The following is a 15,540-nucleotide window of genomic DNA, read 5'->3' as shown; positions in this document are numbered from 1 at the left end:
TTTGAGCTTTTTATTTTGCCATCTAATTCCGGTTCGAATCTTCCTTGGTGTTCGGTATTTGTGCTATTTTACTTTTTTCTTTATCGATTTGAAAACTATATGTTAAGTGCAATGTGTGCAGTAAATCTGCCTCACGAAACCATGGAACTAAATTATTCTCTATGGTGTTTAAAATATAATCACATTTAAATGCTCAAAATATTACAAATCAGGACATTAGTTTTCTCAATTGAATTGTTTCATATTTTACATGTCGAGGCCTTTAATAGCCGAACATACGGTACTGATATTGTCACATTGTTGAAAGCCGTAAGGTTGTCTATATTGACTAATTCCATCCACTTCGTTTGAACTTTGAGAGAAAGTTGTCGCATTGACAATCATACAACATCTCCTTATTCTTAATAGTGGAGCGGCGAAAGTTAAAAATGTCGCCTAGTTAACGAGTTTAAATTACCTAAATACCTCATGGGATTTTAATGGCTTAAAATGTCTATCGATTATTCAACTTCTGAAAAATGTTTGTCGTCAACATCAAATGTGGTACAAATTGCGTTAAAAATAGCCTTAACTGACGTTACCCAACTTGCATCGTATACCCCACTGCTGATTCGGTACTCATATTTCATATCAAACACGTTCTAAAAAATAATTTGTGAAAGAAATTGGTAAATATAATTATTCTTGAACGTCATACAATTTAAGATCATTTTCAAATAGTCCTATATGGAAAGCACAATGCATCTGAAAATGGTTGAAAATAAGACTGAAAAATCATCGTTTTTCACCTAGCATTATTTGCACGTGCAGTATAGGTGTATTTTAAAGGCACAACAATAAAGCCGCCGTATAATACTACAATCGACTCGATTTACTTTTTGCAATAAATTTCTTATAAGATAGATATTTGGCTAAATATCTGCTTTTTATCGAGATTTCAAGTCCGAATATTTGTCACACATTTTACCGACATTGTTGTTGTTTCTAGTTATAGTCTTACATTTTGCAATTTTTCGAAGGTTGATTGTAGTCGTTTTCAAGCATATTTCTTTTTCATTTTGTAATTTCCGAAGCTTTGTGGTTAATTTATATTGTTTGGTATTGTTGTGTATTAGTTTTTGTTGAATTCAACGAGAAAAGTGAATATCATTGTAGGGTTTGTTTGGTTTTCAGGTGTGTTTGATTTGTTTTTTATTTAATCAAATGGACAATTTATCAGTCTCATTAAAACTAGTCCCGCCGGATGCCAAAAAAGGAGAGTGGAAGTTGGTGTTGACAATTGCATTATCTGCAGTTCTGTTGATGATGAAAATTTAATAACATCAACGGAATCTGGAAGATAAGCCGGATAAATGCTGCATCAAAGAGACGTGATGATTTGTTCAGTTTTTTTTAATGAATTCTGCAATGAAATATCTAGTGAATTACCCGTATTTAGGTACCATAGGACATGTTTTAAAAGCTGTTCTTCAGCTGAAAAGGAAACACCAGATATAAATTACGATTTATCTTATTCTTTGGTGCCTGGAAATAATGATCACCCTCTCAATACATCAAAGTGTATTATTTGCAGCAAAATGTCACATAAAAGGGTGAAAACATTACATACCATTTCATCTGCTGAACGGTTAGCCAATCTTAAGGATGCTGCTGTTAGAGCATGCGACGCTGTAATGATTAATCGAATAGAGAACGAGAATTTGCTCAATAAAGCAGTGTATTATGCAGCATGTCTGACTACATACTTGGCATATAGACCAAAATCAAAAGCGTATGATTTGGCATTTGAAAGAGTGGTTGAAATTATAAACAGAGACCTCATATGTGACAAAAGGTCTCTTTTATTGTCATCACTCTTGAAAATGTACCAGTCTTTTTTACCTGATAAAATAAGTAAGACCTACTGTAATTCCTCCAAGCTTAAGGCTAAACTTGAGAAGCACTACAAGGATGCCATTGTATGTTTTGCTCAACAAGGACAAGGTAAATGTAGTATTGTATTTGCTAGCGACATTTCCATTGGTGACGCTGTTAAGGCAGCTAATAGCATCAAAGCAGAATTAGAATTGCTTGAGATAAAAGCCGACTTGAGTACATGTAGCTCCACCAAAACCAATGAACAAACCTATATGCATATACTCTATGCAGCCGCCTCAATATTAAGACAAAAAATGGAAAATGTATACATTACCGTAGATTATTATCTGCAAATGACGAAGTATAATTGGAAATGTCAGAAGCAATGTTGCCAGCTAGTTTGATAAGTTTTATCACTTGGCTTCTTGACAAAAAGTCTTTTGAAACATTTTTCTTCAGTATCAATGGATATTTCGCATGATATTCGAAGAAAATGTGCTGCTCTCGCAGAGTGCCTGGTGTCAAATTGTAGTAACATAATTACTCCATTTAGTCTTGGTCTTGCAGTACAGTTATATCATGAGTTTGGATCAAAGTCTTTGATTGAAAATTTAAATGCACATGGTTTCTGTGTCAAGTATGACGACTAGTTTTTGACTAGTGTTGCGAATGCTGAAATAACAAAAAAGTCGGTATTCAACCTCCTGAGAACAAAACCAAGTCCTTTCAGTAATCTTGTAGCCTTAACACACGATGATGTTGATAGTGCGGTAGTTGCTGCTTTATACGACTCAAAGTGCAAATTTAAGAAATATCACAACGATTTAAATTTGCTGAGACATCAGTTGGCTATCAATGAAGATAAAAGTCTTATAAAGCTTCCGCCATGTTAATCCTTATTTAAGCAACACGTACTGCGTGCAATTTGGCAAAGCAAAGTTTGGGTGTCGGCAAATTTGGCCAACCCGAATAATGGCTCCCCATGTGCTTTTGGTTGGAAAACTGCACAAAATGACAAGTTAGAGCCAGTTTCTTTGAGGGACAAATGGCATAAGACCTTCTACAAGATCTTATTTGTTCGTGTAAGGGGAAAAAAGCATGCCAGGAAGCATGTGTTTGCAAGGAGCAGGGTCTTCCTTGCACTGATTTATGTGTCTGCCAAAATGTAGGGAGTTGTAATAATGTGCAGTCAGTATCCGCTGACATAGCTGATGACACAGATGAAATATCATGAAAATAGTTCTTGTTACAATATTTGATAGCTTTATTTTGGTTTGCTATGTTTTTTTCCACGTTTCATTTTTTATGAAATTAAACTCATCATAGATACTAGTACAAAAACGATCATGTCTTAATGTTTGAATATTTTCTTCAAAATGCTTGCTCTCATTGTGTAGTTTACCACTCCAATAACTATATTATAACAAAAGGTATCCTGTATTGAGAAAGTTCATTTAAGGCAAACTCAGTGACATGTCTAATCCTTGAAAACTGAAAGGAAATTTAGCACGGCTGCAAATTTTTATTGTTTGATTTATAAACTATGCATTTCGGATTCTCTTTTAAAAACTTTTATCATAAAGTGTTCAAGAAATGCTATTTGTCTAGGTGAAATATCAAGGTTATTATACTACTGGTTTTTATTAGGCTTTAAAATTTGTATACCACGGACTACCTTCAAAAAAGTTAGATATAACGTTGTTTTGACGTCAAGTCCAAATAAAAAAAACAAATTTGTATGAACTAACACAGTGATACATATTAATACTCATTTAATTTATTGAATAGATTATTAATTTTGAAAAGTATCAATGGTATTGTTTCTCGAGATGAGAATATGAATATTTTAAGTGATGACCTTTGACCTTGATTTTCGGCATAATGGTACCAGCTTTCATATTGACGACACATATTTTCAAAAAGTACATGATTTCAGCTTTCCAATGAGCTATTAAAAATCCATGAGGTATTTAGGTAATTCAAATTTCTGAAATTGTCCTCTCCGCCGCTCCACTATGAGAGAGCCGAAGAATAACTGCTATTGATCGATCAAGGCCAAAACAATAAATTAAACAACACAAAAATATGATTATATTTTTTTTGCGCCAAGGATAAGAAATATCCATCCATTAGAATTTAACGACGACCATATATACTTCTACGTACAAGTTTCCTGCAAAATAACATGATATAGTTTAGTCTAAATATAATAACTTGATATAGCATTTGCTCATATAATTAACTTGGAATTAAGTTCTTGGTCAACCATGTCAAACTTAAATTTACTGGAAAACTTATTCAGATAAATGGAATATCCCTACACTACGTCTGAATCATTCAAATCATACCGTACTATAATTAATCTGATGGATGTCACATGTTGAGCAAGATCTGCTTACTCTGAAGAAACACCTGCTATCGTTCAGTTTTTTATTAATTAGTTTTTTTTATTGGGTTTTGTATACTGTTCTTTGTCTTTCGTTGTCTTTGGGGTGTCCCCCGACTCATATAACTCTAAAACATGTTTGGAATATGCAAATATCCATTCGATCCATTTTTATTTTTACTGATTAAAATTGCAACAGCTCGCAAAAATAAATGGATTTTTTGGTAATTCTTAGTTATCTTAAATGTAAATTATTTGGAAACTGTTATAGGTGTAATACCACAAGATCACAGAACGTCACATCCAGTTAAAGAAAATATTGCCTTCAATTTGACAGTTGAAGAAAATAAATCTTCCATATCATTGCTGTAAAGACGTTCTGAGTCATAAAAATATATCTTGGGTGTTTTAAACCCCCATTATAATTTTAATTTTGTGTTTCTGTAGAATATTTTGGAAACTTGAGTTTTTTTGTTTTTTTTTAAATACTAAGGCTTTTCTACATCAGGCATAGATTACCTTAGCTGTATTTGGCCAAACTTTTCGGAATTTTGGTCCTCAATGCTCTTCAACTTCGTACTTTATTTGGCCTTTTCAATTTTTTGGGATTCGAGCGTCACTGATGAGTCTTTTGTAGACGAAACGTGCGTCTGGTGTATATACTAAATTTAGTCCTGGTATCTATGATGAGTTTATTTACATGGTTTTTCAAGCTTATACACAGGAAAAAAGGGTTAAAATTTGATTATTTAACTTCCAGTGAAGGTTGTTTTCTTATAAACAATGAAATGTTATGTGAAATTTTGTCTTTTGTATTGGACAGGATTAAACTTTACTCATGCTAAGTATTTCTTTTTTTGAAAACAAAGATAAATTTTGCACAATTTGTGGAATAGTGCAAATTTAACATAGACTTATATGGGAAAATCAATGATAGTTTTACACCTATGATGGGAAGCTGCACATATTCCTTTGCCTTTTCAGTACTCGCATTTGTTAAAATTTCATGCTATTTAAGAAAATGAAATATTCCCAATGGATTGAGTCTTAAAATCACATTCTATGACAAAATTGCCTTGAAAAAGGCTCTACCATGAATTTTGATGGACAGAGCAAGCCAGACTCAGTGTTTTTGGAGCTTTACCTAACTTTTCCTACTTAATTCTTATAATTTACTATAAAAAAACACTTAAACATAAGTGACAATTTAATAGATATTCAGTTATAAGTAAATGAAATAATTTTCGAAGCATTTACAACAAATTATTCACTAAAATGGAACCTTTTTATGTCACTCGCTGGAACGCTAAGTAACATTAAGTTTTAAGTAAAGACTTATTTAAAACTCCTTATGTAGTCTTTTAACTTTTATATGGATAATTCATTCAGCTTGAATACATTAACAACTCATTTATTATTATTTTTTTTGCATTAATGAGTGAAAGTTAACCCAAATGTTTTACTTATTGGCCTCAAAATTTTGAGGAAATAAGAGGTACAAATGGACCAAAACAGACTTTATAATGAAGACACATAGGTCCAATAGTTGTATTTATCATCCTAAAATCAACTTTTGTATCATATTCAACTGTTTGTGGGCAGATGATCCACACTATAATTTGTCATGATGCGTCTTGATTTGGAATTTTCGAAAAAAAATTGCTCGAATCATTTTAGATGTCGTCTTACATAATACTAGATTTTTCTCAAATTTTGAACTGATTGTGACAAAATTTGACAGTAATGCTTGAAATACAAATGAAATAACAAGTATTACAAAGGAAAAATATCACATTCAGTTTATTCAACAAAATAGTCTTCTTTAGGTGTAATACCACCAAATCATAGTACGTCACATCCGGTTGCAAACGAAAAAGGGTAAAAAAAATAAAAATCCCTTGAATTTGACAGTTGTAGGAAATGAATCCTACATTTCATTGCAGGAAAAGTTCTGAGTCATAAACATATATCTTAGGTGCTTCAAAGCACCATTATTTTTTTATTTGGTGTTTCTATAGAATATTTTGGGAACTTGAGGTAACATGGTTAATCAAGCTTGTACACAAGAAAAAAAAAGGTTGAACATTTGATTAGCTAACTTCCAGTGAAGGTTATTTTCTTATATGCAATGCTATTTTATGTGAAATTTTGTCGATAGTACTGGACAGGATAACACTTTACTAATGCCAAGTATTTCTTTATTTGAAACGAAGATAAATTCTGCACAATTTTTTGAAAAGTGCAGATTTTACAAAGACTAATAGGGGAAATCAATGGTTGTATTATAACTATATTCAAAACAAATCTTCAGTATTGAAACATGAAGTAGCGTGAGATTTCTAATACTTCTTTGGTAAAGTTTTATTAGTGATCAAAGACTCTTCAGAAAAAAATGAATTCAGTAAGATATCATAACCCATTTAAATATGATATTTTGTTTAAAATTATAAATTTTGCAGACAAAAAAAACCCCACAATAAAACCCAAACAATATTACACTTAGTATGATTATTCGTCATGCACGTACTTGATTTTAATTGGTAACGATTGATTCGGTTTGATATTTATAAAAGATATACAGTTTTCTAAAAACAACATTCCTAAAAGGTTGTTCATACTAACAGCCCTTGGAAACTCGCACATATATCGTTGGGCTCTATCACAAGGATCATCATCCCAGTTCCAGTTATTATTGGGTGCAAATTCAAATTCCACACAGTCGTCGTTGTCTATTGGATCACCTGAAAAAATATTATTCTAACATCATTGTGAAATAACATAATAACAACAAATTACAAAAAATGCCGAAGGCCCTTTATCAAATGACAAAATCAATAGTTCAAACACATCAAACGAATAAGAGACAATTTGTATATCCCTGACTGGTTCAGACATAATAGAAAATCATAATGAATATCGACTTAATAGAAAATCCTGATAAATAACGATTTAATAGAAAATCATGATTAATAACGACTGAATAGAAAATCATAAAAAGCATGAAGCCCACAGTCGGATTTTTGGCGGAGTTCGTGTTTTTCCGTCTCAGTCTTTTATGTTGTGTTTGTTTATTGTTGTTAGTCTTTTTGTCTTTGTTTTACATGGCATTGTCAGTTTATAATCGACTTTTGGAGTTTGAAGCCCCCTTTGGTATCTTTAGCCTCTTTCTTAAAACTCAACTAATTTTACAGAATTCAGGAGTGTGTTAATTACATATAAACTGCTCCAGTATTTCAGTAGAGGACCGAGTAAGAATGACTTAAATCGACATGTGCCTCTCTCAAGTCAGGAGCGTAGTTCAGATGTTGTCGTTGATTCATGTATGTCATATTTGTTTTGCTCAATTGAATAGTTTCTTTTTTTCATGTCGGGCCCTTGATAACCGAATATGTGGTTAAGGGTTATCATCTTCATTTGAACTTGTTGGATAGTTTTCTCACTTGCAATCATACCTCATCGCCTTATTTTCTTACAATATAAGTTCTACAATCACCAACTAATTGTTTAACCGATATGATATGTCTGTGTTTCAAATTAATATCGAAATGTTGTCAGTCATATCGACTTCGGTAAATTCAGTGCTGTTCAGAGAGTTCCCTTGCAGCCAATTCTATTCTGTTCAGTTACAATTCAGACAATATAGTATGATGTTTATGTGTACAGGAAAACAGCAGATACTTAAGTCTGAACATTGACTGAACAGATCTAAATTGACTGCAAAATTAACGACTGATCAGTACTGAATTTACCACAGGAGATGAGTCTTAAAATTGACTGAAATACTTAAAAGGACTGAAATAGTTATTATTCAGTTTTTTAATAGTTGAACAGATCAAAATGGCCGTTTCAAATCAAACTTGGGTCACTAGTGTGAGGAAGAATTCGATATGTCTGTGTTCTCCTCATTAGAGATATTTTTGTAATCTTAGATCTTTAGATAACAAAATACTCGTCCAATCTGTTATTTCGTCGGCTGTGTCCTATTCCTGGTTGGGACATTTGAACTGAGTGTGAATTTGCATGGAGGGTGGTGCATCCATAACAGAAGACGCCAACGCTGTCGACACAACCGGTCTGCTCCTTTAGTTGTTCATGCGATTCCATCAGTGTTTGTCTGATTCCTTCATTTATCTTTTAATCGATTTATTATATCTGAATATCGTAAAAGTGCTGTTGCGTTGATATTTGATATCAGTTTATCGTTATTTGAGTGATATCAGTTTTGCTGTACAGTTTTTTATTGTATTTTCTTTCGTGTTCACTGAAATTTTATGGGAAAGTATATTATGTCATAACAATTTCATTCGAACACTACTAGTATACAGTATCAATTTCTTTCGCTAACCTTACCCTACCGGGCAGAACTTTTTGAAATGATTTTCTTCAATGCGCCATATTTTTCTAAATGAGTTGTCCTACAATCTGTTTGCCAGTCATAAGTCTTCTGTAGACGGAAACATGTCTGACGTACAAAATTATTAATCAATATCTTTTATGACGTTGTGTTACCTTGCCACATGTTCATTTACCAGTCTGAAGAAGTTGATAAATTGTTCGTGGTTACTTTTGTAATACATAATTTATTTGGTGTTATATTTTGGAAGTTTGATTGAATTGACTGATCTTCAATTTTCTAAGTTGAAATAACGGATTTGCTTTCCTAAGCTCAGGAGAATTTAAGACTGTATACAGTTGACAGTATGTTGACTTCGTTCTGTTGATTTTGTGTAAATGGGTCATTGACCCAAAGACGTGTATCCCAAATCTCGTTTATTCATATTTCATTACCTAATTATCTTAAAAGGTAAAACTTACTCTCTCCAAATGGAAGAGTATCCAATGTAAAAGCACCACCATCAACGACAAATACAAAATTTTCGTCACTGGTAGGACTATAAGCACCTATCCATATACTTACGTCTTGTCCTAAAACAAAATTGAATCGTTATCACTGTCATTATTGTTTCTTAAAAGGTTTCATTACGAGTGAGAATTTGATATTGCTTGATAACATCTGAAGGTAATTAATTTCAATACAACAGTAAACGATCCTTCGGTGAGTTTATTATGAATATTTAAATCAATTAACGAAAGTTATCCATTTCACACGAGTTGCTATACCCTTTTCTCTTATGGTCAAAAAGTCAGAGTGTGGGGTATATTATTGAAGAAAACAGAAATGTCTGTTCCAAAAGACGAAATTTACATCGTCTAAACTTTTGAAAGGGATCAATGACCTAACGAATAGATAATGGAACTGTCGTGATATCGTCTCACGATGAATAAGCAAATGAAATAAACGGACTTTTTGTAGTGATTTTTCGTTATGCAAATCGAGACTATAAATGTGTTAAGTTCCGGTATGATTGTAAGTGTGTGTCTTAAATCATCAGCGACATGTTGTCGTCGTCTTGTTGCTACAAATAACGTTGTCTAATCTATACAGTGACTGATTATGTTTCATTTACAATTGTAAAATTCTGTTTAAATAAAATAAACTCATCATAGATACCAGGAATAAAATTTAATATTTACGTCAGACGCGCGTTTCGTCTACAAAAGACTCATCAGTGACGCTCGAATCAAAAATGTTATAAAAGGCCAAATAAAGTACGAAGTTGAAGATTATTAGCAAACATATTTATGGCTTTTATAATATATATGAAGGATTTGAAATCTTCGCATCCCCTTTTGAAAACCTTCCACAAAGAGGTGATGGAATTGAAATATAGGTTCTAGTTATTGGAAAGTACGATGTGGGTGATGTGGATCGGGATTATTTGTTTTCTTCTTCAAAAGTCAAAGTACTTATCTTTTTTAAATGAAGTAGTTCTAAAAAAAACATTCATAATTTTTAATCGGATGAAATGCAACACCAGCACATAATATGGTGATGGCGGGAAAGCGGTTGGACGTTGTTATGTTGGTGCCAATTTTTACAAAACACTCTTTTTTCAGCGCAGATTATTCACATGTCCATTGCAAACATATTAATTGTTTGTGCTTCCAATAATGAAACTGATTGCAGATCCCTAATTTTTCCAGATTTCATAACTTAGTCATCATACTGCAAAATTAACAAAAGACGGTATTGAGTTGGGGTATTCAACTGCTAGTTTTAAACCAATATTTTTGAAATGTCCTTGTTGCTCTTGGTTGGTAGTAGGATACCATACATTCGAAGATAGAAACTGAAACATTAATCGTAATAGAATTGCATCTTCTATTAATAATCTAAGCATTTAAAATAGCAATCTTCATTTGAAGTTCTAACAGTTTTCCTACTATTTTAATATCTAGATCTCCATCTGCTATATTATAGCATTATTGTCCACTGCCAATAAAACAATATTTGTCTCGATACATGTTATTCAAATAATAAAGATTTAAAACTTATACAGGACCATTTACATGCTTACTAAAAACAAGTAAGTAAGGATGTGTTTGTCAATGAATAGTCGCTATTCTTTTTAATTACAACGATGCACACAACATTGCACAACAACCGATTACTTAACTCATAACGTACCGAAACCCGTCGTACTTCTAACAGCATTAGCTTCTGCCAAGGTATTTGGCGCCCATAGGTACGCACCTTTCATCCTACATATATTCTAAAATTGCACAACAAGACACAGATCCAGTATCTACATTTATATCATATTTCTAAATAACACAACAAATGATATGTTATGTTTTGTAGCAGTTCAATATTTCTGTTGTTCCGTTGTTTCCCTCTTATAGTTGCTGTGTTTTGTTTTCGCTTAATCGATTTATGACTATTGGATAGCCGTCAACTACTGTTGCCTTTATTTACTTTATGCCTTCAATGTAGAAAAACACGATCAATAATAACGCAGCACGACGGGTGAAACATGTGGAGCAGGATCTGATTACCCTTTCAAAGCATCTGAGATCACCGCAAGTTTTTGGTGGGGTTAGTGTACCCTTGTCTTTATTTTTATATGTTGAGTTTTGTGTACTATTGTTTGTCTGTTTGTCTTTTTTTTTTTTTAGCCATGGCGTTGTCAGTTTATTTTCGATTTATGAGTTTTTCTCATAGACGTAGAAGTGTTTTAGACTTTGTAAATACCTCCATCAATTCTCTACGTGAAAATATGTGAAGGATTAGGTTTTATGATTTTTAGATATAACAAGGCTAATACTAGTGTCAAGGTTAACTCATGTGTCTTTTTTTGTTGTTTTACTTTCGATTTACCCTTTTTTTTTAATCCATTATATATAAATGTTTAACAGATGGTAAAATTTCAACGCTATAACAAATGAAAGTCTTTTTTTAACGGAGGCAAATATGCATGAATAAGTATTAAATGTTTTGCAATTGATTTTGAATAATTTTTTAACCATCTTTCATAATCTAAATCAAACCTACTCTGATAAGGTGTTGCTGTCCATTCGTTTGTTGTGTTTGAGCTTTTGATTTTGTCATTTTATTAGGGACTTTCCGTTTTGAATTTTCCTCGGAGTTGAGTATTTTTCTGATTTTACTTTTTTTTTAATTTGATATAAGATAAAATATACTCACTAACGCATTAGACCAGCTTTGCTCATCATCTCCACTGAAGAAGTAACAATTAGTACTAGCTGTTAAGTCATTTGAAATGATGTATCCTTCAGGGCAACTAGTTGGAACACATGGTACTATTGCTATGACACAATATAAGTTGATTATTATTTGGAACACATGGTACTATTTATATGACACAATATGAGTTGATTATTCGAAATAACAGCAACAGCATAAAGTTAAATTGATTGAATAAACAAACATCATAAAATTTTCAAGTTATTCCCCCTGATCATTTGACGACTAATACCCATAGCTTAATTGACATTGAATGATTATATTAAATTGGGCAGTTGTTAACAATTTGATATTTTAAGAAAGAAGTTGTTTATGTTCGTCAAGAATACTGCTTTTCAATGCTTTAATTCGAAGACTTACAACTGTGACCATCAACGTTCCTTATCAGGCAACTATGTTTCGAATGTTTGGAAGTTTGAGACTTTGGTACGTTTAACATAAGTTGGACACGATCATATGGACTTTGCACAACACTCCATTGTATAATTACGGTGTGCTCTGGAAAATAATAAGACCGTGAAGCATGTGTTTTGGTCGCAATTTTTATGCGTTACATATACCTACATTTAGGTGACATATTCTACATCCAATAAGTATAATCACTTGATGATGTTCGTGACTTGTAATAGGGGAAGGCTTATTATAGCATTTATGTGAGAAAATATCCTTAATAGATGTTGACAAACACAATTGTAGAGAACAGCTTAATGTTTAATCTAACAAAAGTAGAAAACTAACATAATAATGGTGGTTTAAGAGGAACGACTTATGTTCAATGCAAAGCTGCATACTTGCATTATTTGTATAAACATTTTGTTCGAATAATATGATTCGACGTTGAAGCATTCAAGCAATGCAATTACATCTCCCCAAATAATAAGTTAAAGCATCTTAATCCCAAACTATTTACTTGTTTGTGTGGCTGTTTGTGTGGCTGTTTGTGTTGTCGGAACAGGTGTCGGAACAATAACAGGAACAACAACAGGAACAACAACAGGAACAGCTGTTTGAACAACAGGACTTGTTATTATTAGCAATGCCATCATGAGTAACGATATTGGTAAGAAAGGTGTAGAAAGGAATCCAAAAGCTGATTCTGTCCCAAATTCTGTATCAATCACTAATGTGGTGTCTGAAAATAAGAAACAATTGATTAATTAATGTAACGTTGAGCATTGAAAGATTATCGAAAAAATATTTAACTTCGAATGTGTTTACTGTCCATGACGATTTGATACAACACCATTTATGTTGTTGAATTTCAATATTTAATATTCAGGTTACTGAACAGGAAACATTTTTATCAATTTTATAACTGGGATTTAATTGATGCACATACAAGGCATATGAAAATATCGTTTAAATTCAATATATTTGTAATGTTTTTCATAGCAAATTGTACAAAAATGAGAGAACATGCCTGTAAAAAAAACCTATTTCATTTAGTTGTTCCTGTATATTGTGGTGAACTGAAATCTTTAAAATCATGTTTTATTGCATCAACCATGTGTCAACTGCGGTAAAGAGAACATAGATTGAAACTAAATGTATTTATACTATTCATGTATATACAGAGAGAAACAAGATTGATTGATTGATTATTGGTGTTTTAACGCCACCTTTAAGCGCCACTTTTGGGCTATTTCGTGGCGGCCAGTTTTTATTGGTTGCGGAAGCCGGAGTGCCCGGAGAAAACCACCGACCTTCGATAGGAAAACTGACAATCCTAGTCAATTAAGATCGGAGTCGAGTGCACCCGCACGAGCGGGGTTCGAACTCACAACCTCAGTGTTGACTGGCTATTGATTACAGTAGTAGAACTACTTAGACCACTTGGCCCTCGAGAGAAAAAAGAAATAAAGAAATAGCTTTGAAATTTGATGCAATGTCAATTGTTAAACTCGACTAAATGTTATTTGAAAATCCCATCCAATTGCAATGCTTGAAAAAAGTAAACTAAAAAACAAAAAATACCGAACTCCAAGGAAAATTGAAAACGGAAAGTCCTTTATCAAATGGCAAAATCAAAATCTCAATCACACCAAACGAAAGGATAACAACTGTCATATCCTGGTTTGGCACAGGCATTTCTTTATGTAGAAAATGGTGGATTAAACCTGGTTTTATAGCTCGCTAAAACTCTAATTTGTATAACAGACATATAGAATTCCATCATATCGACAACAATGGGTGAGCAAAACAAACAGGCGTAATTTGTAACAATGTCAAAATCGGGGTACATCAGGCAACATTGTGTTATAATCTTAATAACCATACAAACAAATAACTATTTCAGCAAAGATAAACAAATGACATATAGATAAAGTACATAAACAAACATAAAAGACAAGAATACAAAAATGACCATAACACAATAACACAATGGCGGAATGTATAAGCACCTAGCCACGCCAAAAGTATATATCCACAATGGACTAGACAGTAAAGGTAACAAATATACAAAGACAAATACAAAGAACACCATAACACGTACTAGTAATTAAGATGATAAACAACTTTAGTAACTAGAATGTATACTTCTAGACTATCATAGATATAGGAAGATGTGGTATGAGTGCCAATGAGACAACTCTCCATCCAAGTAACAATTTATAACATGTATTATTTGTATTAGTTGATACGGAATATTTATCAGCATGGTCTTGAAAAAAATATTTTCTTGTCTATATAACTTAATCAATAGAATTGGTTTTAATAAATTTAAGACACTTAACGTATGCAAAAAAATCATTTGTATCATGACATTCTTTTGTCGTAAGGTATTGTATTCAACCCATTCTTATTGTCAATTTCTAGATCAAAATATGAGGCAGGCTATATTTTATCTGGAAATATAAAGTAGGCGTATGACATTTTATGTAATAACTTTGGGTGAAGTGAAGCATTTTTAGGTCAAGTAGGGATTTGGTTTAGTTTAATAAAGTCAAAATTTAGTATGTCTGTAGCTCTGGTACTGAATTATAGAGCTCCTTTACATAAAATGGTCCATAGTTTTAGTCAGAGCTATTAAAATCATTTTGAGATATAGCAGGAGCGATTTTGTTAGATGAATTTATTGTCTTAAAGAAATACACAACGAAATAACTGTGTTTTCGGGCCAGTTAACTTAAGGTCTACTCATCTCGTAATTATGATCCTAAGTGAAAGCTTTGACATTCGGTCTCTTTTACTTATCTACTTTTAACCAATATAAAATCATGATTTTAAGAAACGGTAAAATAACAACCGAAAAAAAAACAACTTTCCACACTTTGAATACCCAAGTGCTAAAAAAACTGCGTTCCTAATATAAATTCAACTGCCGCTAATTGAAATTCACCTTCAAAATTTAGCACATTTTACAATTGTGTTCAAGGAGGCAATGCCTCTGCAGTTAGATTGTTAAACAAAAAGGCACGTGGATATTCACAAATATTCCCGTGCAATGCCAGAAAATGACAAACCTGATCCAAATTATTTTCAAATGATACTGTTCGGTCATCAGTGGAAGGAAGAACTTTTACTTTCTCCTTTTCATATGACATCACTTGAAAAACACAAAACCTCATATATCTTGTAACATGATCAAACCGAAATCTGGTATTTAATATGTAGGGCAAACTGGACGTGATTTTTTCAAACGGACACAAGAACATCTATGCCGCTTCCGCAGACCTAAGAAATTCAAAAA

The 15,540-nt window shown here is 32.5% G+C and overlaps 1 protein-coding gene across 1 annotated transcript; it reads right to left on the bottom strand.

Annotated features, from left to right (window-relative positions):
* Positions 1–3,686: 3,686 nt before the first annotated feature.
* On the bottom strand, positions 3,687–13,937 carry LOC134687740 (alpha-N-acetylgalactosamine-specific lectin-like). Its single transcript, XM_063548197.1, has 7 exons — positions 13,892–13,937; positions 12,760–12,981; positions 11,790–11,911; positions 10,773–10,857; positions 9,059–9,169; positions 6,866–6,984; positions 3,687–4,030 (listed from the first exon to the last, which is right to left on the bottom strand). The coding sequence occupies exons 1-7, from the start codon at positions 13,935–13,937 to the stop codon at positions 4,016–4,018; spliced, it is 720 nt and encodes a 239-aa protein (XP_063404267.1). The 3' UTR covers positions 3,687–4,015.
* Between the last annotated feature and the right edge of the window lie 1,603 nt (positions 13,938–15,540).

Source organism: Mytilus trossulus, chromosome 10 (genome assembly GCF_036588685.1).
Source record: "Mytilus trossulus isolate FHL-02 chromosome 10, PNRI_Mtr1.1.1.hap1, whole genome shotgun sequence".
Classification (NCBI taxonomy): Eukaryota; Metazoa; Mollusca; class Bivalvia; order Mytilida; family Mytilidae; genus Mytilus; species Mytilus trossulus.
Note: the sequence above shows the minus strand (reverse complement) of the source record. Positions and strands in the feature narration are given on the sequence as shown.

What these genes read in the sequence shown, in the direction of transcription:
- LOC134687740 (XM_063548197.1), bottom strand. Translation starts at nt 13,937, where the DNA reads ATGCCTGTGCCAAACCAGGATATGACAGTTGTTATCCTTTCGTTTG. An exon ending in AGTTGTTATCCTTTCGTTTG is followed by an intron (nt 12,982 to 13,891) that starts GTGTGATTGAGA and finishes TCTTATTTTCAG; the next exon opens with ACACCACATTAGTGATTGAT. An exon ending in AAAGCTGGTCTAATGCGTTA is followed by an intron (nt 10,858 to 11,789) that starts GTGAGTATATTT and finishes GTGCAATTTTAG; the next exon opens with AATATATGTAGGATGAAAGG.